Source organism: Acyrthosiphon pisum, chromosome X, assembly GCF_005508785.2.
Source record: "Acyrthosiphon pisum isolate AL4f chromosome X, pea_aphid_22Mar2018_4r6ur, whole genome shotgun sequence".
Taxonomy (NCBI): Eukaryota; Metazoa; Arthropoda; class Insecta; order Hemiptera; family Aphididae; genus Acyrthosiphon; species Acyrthosiphon pisum.
The window spans coordinates 77,929,735-77,934,997 of record NC_042493.1 but is presented as its reverse complement, the minus strand read 5'-3'; the positions used below and the strand labels follow the sequence as shown (position 1 = coordinate 77,934,997).

The window sequence follows — 5,263 nt, the reverse complement described above, 5'->3', positions numbered from 1 at the left end:
ACTACTATGCCTTATGCAACTGGTTGACTCGTAATAATATGTAGACATGTTCTTTTTTATTCTTCTTTGCAAAAACTATTACACCATGTCACCGGGAAGAATGTAGATACATATTAATATTTATCATAATGTACTAATACTAACATAATATCATACATTTCAAAATGCAATTATCACTCGGCGTCTTGAATAGGCTATTTAAATACACCACTGTCGCAGGTGCAGTATATTATGGTTTACAAGGACAAACTCTAAAGGTAGTTGAAACATATTATATTATTATATTTTAATGTTATGTTCTTCGATCATATTTGTAATCTCGAAGGTGCATTACCGACTATATCCTGTCCTTGGCCCTTGCATGGTTTAAAATGAATAATATAATAGTTATAATATATTGATTTATTATGTATATAAGAGAACCATTATGGTAACAAGTGGTAACGATATATTTTTATATCGATTGCAGTCCTGAAGAATTCTGTTAAAGGCATTTCTCTTCGAATTCAATGATAGGTGACGAGTCATAATATTTTCAACAAACGATATTAAAAGACGTATGCACTATTGTTGTATTTTTACATTTTTAACACTGTAATAAGACAAAATGAAAACCAATAGATTAATTATAATTTGATTCTGAGATCTATTGTTTTATAGAAAGTAACAAAGATTGTATCATGTTAATGAGTTACAATTAATCAACAAACAAGCATCATCTAAGACAAGGGTTTCTAACTTACGGGCCGCGCCCCGATTCCATCCCATCAATCTTTTTGAACCGGCCCACCAAGCTAATTCATGTTTGAAAATATATTTTATATAACATTACTAAAAATAGTAAATGAATTTTGGCCCGTTATTCCGAAGCATATTACAGATTTGGGCCACTGTAAAAAAAGGTCGGAGACCACTGGTCTAAGACACGGAAAAGTCATTATTCGAACTGTGAGCAAATAATTCGTGATTGATTCAGATGAAAAATTAAGGAAGAAGTGGAAGTGGAGTTCAACAAACCAAATTTTTCAGGCTCGCTAATATCTAACGTGGCTGAAAATGTTAAGCTATTCAATAAGAAGTTCAAGTATTCTTCGAGACTACAGAAAAAAAATCTCATTGCCATAAAAAGTACAGGTAGGACATTTATTAAATGTATTGAACTTTAATTGTCTAAAAGGAATGAAGTGATGAAGCACCATGAATTCTTAAGGAGGCAGCAAGATATATTAATGAAACATTCGACAAATTTTATGTGGCTCTAATAAATGTATTAAAAAGTTAAGATTTCAAACATACAAAAAGCTGTTGAGAAACTAGAGAACCCAGTTTGTTCTTAGCATAATAAATTGCGCGGGAAAACTTTTTACTGCATAAAGAAATAGGTAGATGCCTATATTATTATCAAACAACGGAAAAATAAAGGGGATCGAATCACACATATTTTGTATACGTTTTGGAATCACTTTGACTAATAAAATAAAATTTCTTACTTCTTGGTAGAGCGAACGCTCTCATCATTATTATCCTTATCCAAAACATAGAATTTGCGTCTACGACACATTGACTGCTTTAGGCCTAAATTACAAATAATTTATGTTGTTTAATGTGTTTTCTTTAAAGCTTTTAGTTTACTCAAACTCATTATCAGCTGATCGTAATCCAAAGACGGGTTGATCGGTTCCCGGAAAAAGTATCTGTCCATAATCCTACACATTCGCACATCGTAACATTCATTGTTTTCGTCGGCGGTGTTTTCGTTTTGCAGGTCGTCACTATCATTTTGTAAATGCAAAGGGTCAAGGTCTTTTATCGTGTTTTTCAAAATTTTAATATTTTGCATCGGGTCAGTGCTGAATGCCATTTGTACTACAGTATATTTGAAATCGTCCCAAAACCTTAAATACATTTAACAATTAAAACAAAACAAAATCATGATATAAAATGTTTAAAAAAATTTATAGAAATAGGTTGGGCATGCTCACATTATATTATGTTGGTATGTGAATAATTTGATAAATAAATAATAATATTATTATTTTTATTATTGTTAATTTTCTTTAACATTTATATCATAAATATTATGGATAAGTATTTTATTTTTACTAGGGCTGTGAATTTGAAATTAAATTATTCTAAGCTTACTGTTAACTAAACTATACTAAACATTGCTTCGTTAACACAAAGTTTGAATTAGGTATTGAAACTTTTTGTATTTTGACTTATTTATTAGTTATTCTTTGGCCCTACATTTTGGCCGATATTAATGTATTTTCTTCTATCAATTATTGGATTGACATCACCTTTTGGAACAGTAAAAATATTTACATTTTTAACTTCACGGTACCCACTGGAACACCTTTCTTAACACCTTTCCTATATGTTTGATATTTTTTTATAATTTCCGTAATTTGAAACTTTTTAAACACATTTATAAATTATTTTTATTTATTAAATTTTTGTCTTATAAATATTTTACAGGCTCTGTACGCACGTCATACTAAATTAATAGTATCTTTAACTTTAAATATTTCACTCTATCTTGTTAGATTTTCATATATTTAAAATTATGTTTTTTAATTATACATTTATACATATTACTTACATTGCATTTTATACTGAATCTGTTGAGATTTGAATGGTTTTAATCAGCGGCGTAGATACGATTTTTTTCTGGGGGGGGGGGGGTTTTAAAATATATTTATGATACAAATTATAAGTTATTAGTTAAACTAAACATCATTTTTATTTTGTTTCAAATTGGTATTAGTTATAAATAGTTGCAATAGTATTATATTAGACTGTTATAATAATTCATAAAATAAAATCCACTCGACGTCATTATCGATGTTTTTTCGATTTTATAATTGATTATTATTTCAGTAATAGTTATCGAGGCCTAGCTATGATAAAATTGTTATCAACGATAATTTTTTCGACTTGTCGTGCTATATAATTTATTATTCGTACCATCAGCAGTTTGCCGAAAGTCTCTTGTCACAACAATTTTCCCAAAACAAAATACCAATATAAAAAAGATTTTTGTTTGGGGGTGAACCCCTTACACCCCCCCCCCCCCCCCCCCGTAACTACACCACTGGTTTTAATGCTTTAAATTAAGTTCACAGCCCTAATAAACTAACCACTGGTATATAAAATGATTATAGTTTGTACAGACTTTGTAAGCCTATATTACGATGTTGGTTGTTTAAAAATTACTGAGATTGAAAGTATTAATAAAATCAATAATATTCCGTATAAAACCGACAACTAGTGATAAGTGACAGTAGGTAGGTATATTATAATAACATTAGTATAGATACAATTATAAACTCTAAAACCATTTTATTTATATTAATGGTTTAATAAATCACATTATGAAATATGTTTGGTTATTTTTAGAATACCCACAATATAAACAAAGAGGTTTGGGGGACTAGCATCACACGGATTTTTAAAAAAAATTAGCTGCCCCCTTAAATTTTAAAATCAATTTTTGGCTATCGGCCCCCTCTGAGCTTATAACACACGCACGTATAATATGTATGTAGTATGTACGCTACAGCTGTTTATACAAACATTTCATGTAAAGTGTTTGCAATAATTTCAGCTATTTGTATAGCAGTCGGCTTCGAAACATCCGCGTCCGAGTTCGTCGTGTTTTTCGCTTTGTTCTTGATCGAAGACACGAAACTTATCGTACATTCCGTACTATTCGGAGGTGGTATCATATTATCACCGGCGTTTTCTAGTGCAACAATGATGCCCATGCGCAATTTTTCGAACAAAATAACTTTACTCAACTTTTCAACTAGACGTAAAAAGAATTTGTTTATTATCTATTTTGTTAGATATGTCTCGTTCAATATATTAATATATTAAGTACACTTAAATCCAAAAAAAAATTCATTATTCAATATTGAAAAATCAAAGACATAATACCTTTACTGACTACAATATCTATAGATTTCCATTCACAGGACAAAAATACAATCTTCAATTATCTATTTTTAAATTTAAATTTAATCATCAATAGTGTTATCATCAAACATTAGAGGAGATGTACGACCGCTTCATTTGAATATGGATGGAGATTGAAAAAATATACAACGAAAACGCTAATACGGTAACACTTTTGATTTTAGAATATTAAGGTACTAAAATATTCTAAAATCAATGATAACACTTATCAATACCTCCATAGCTCCATTTGTACCACTTGTGAGCTGTTATACAATTTACAGTCTTAAGACAAATTCTTAATTTCTTAAAATGTTCTCAAAAGAAATGATAAAAGAAAAGTAGCTACCATTTAAATTAATTAGGTACAAATGTAATGTAGGTAGTAGGTACAGTAATATTATGTCATATTGTGATGAGTATATAATTTAATACAATATAAATTAATATTATGATTCAATTTTTTAGGTATGGCTTAAAATAGTCTAGGAAGGGCTAAGCCCTCATACTCCCCCTACCCCTATCAAGAACTACATTTACCCACATGGCCGTACGCAGTATCAATATTATATTTTATAATAGTTTATATTTCTAATATAGATTATAATATTATTTAATAAGCATCATTCATCATACCGATCACTAAAGACATATAATGGACAATCCAACGCACAATGATGACTCCTTGTTGAAGACTAAAACGCGAAAGTTGTATGTTCCTTACGACGCTGGATAGCCTTTCAGCCAACCAAGCATGTATGCAATTCTCTTCAATATTCTGAAGTTTTAATTTAGACGCAACTAACCTTTTGTGTAATTTTGAACATTAGAATTTGTATATATTAGATATACATTATTATAGCTGATAGTTAGTAGGTTTAAGTACTACATTATTTTTAATTTTTTTAATAAGGTTAGTTACTCACGCCACCATACATGCAGCGGTACTCACAAATTATATCAAATGTATAATAACTAAAGGGTAGGTACTCACGTTACGCACTCTTGTGGCTTCATATTTGAAAACTGAGTTTTCAACAAGCTTTCAATTTGTCGACAAGGAAAAGTTATTTGATCATTGAGTCTAATATTTGTCTTGCATATTATGGAACTTGGATTGACATTGATAATTGATTCAGACATTATTAATGCAATTAAGTCATAACGTTTCTTCAAACAAACATCCCAGAATTCAGATTATAATTATTTATTTATCTTGTCGCCATGGATAAACATGATGTTTATACATTTTTTAGATTCTGAGTGGAGCGTGGAAGCTATTGGTTTCACAATGGTGTTAATTTTT

The 5,263-nt window shown here is 29.7% G+C and overlaps 1 protein-coding gene across 1 annotated transcript; it reads right to left on the bottom strand.

Annotated features, from left to right (window-relative positions):
- Nucleotides 1-246: 246 nt before the first annotated feature.
- On the bottom strand, nt 247-5,188 carry LOC100569349. Its single transcript, XM_029485671.1, has 6 exons — nt 4,952-5,188; nt 4,594-4,763; nt 3,577-3,808; nt 1,639-1,895; nt 1,491-1,575; nt 247-592 (listed from the first exon to the last, which is right to left on the bottom strand). The coding sequence occupies exons 1-6, from the start codon at nt 5,098-5,100 to the stop codon at nt 565-567; spliced, it is 921 nt and encodes a 306-aa protein (XP_029341531.1). The 5' UTR covers nt 5,101-5,188; the 3' UTR covers nt 247-564.
- Nucleotides 5,189-5,263: the final 75 nt, after the last annotated feature.

Excerpts from the sequence above, each read along its gene's own strand:
- LOC100569349 (XM_029485671.1), bottom strand. The coding sequence starts at position 5,100 with ATGTCTGAATCAATTATCAATGTCAATCCAAGTTCCATAATATGCAAG. Across the intron at positions 1,896-3,576 it reads GCAAACACTTTACATGAAAT|GTTTTGGGACGATTTCAAAT; the intron begins GTTTGTATAAAC and ends AATGTATTTAAG. Across the intron at positions 593-1,490 it reads AGCGTTCGCTCTACCAAGAA|TGTTAAAAATGTAAAAATAC; the intron begins GTAAGAAATTTT and ends GTCTTATTACAG.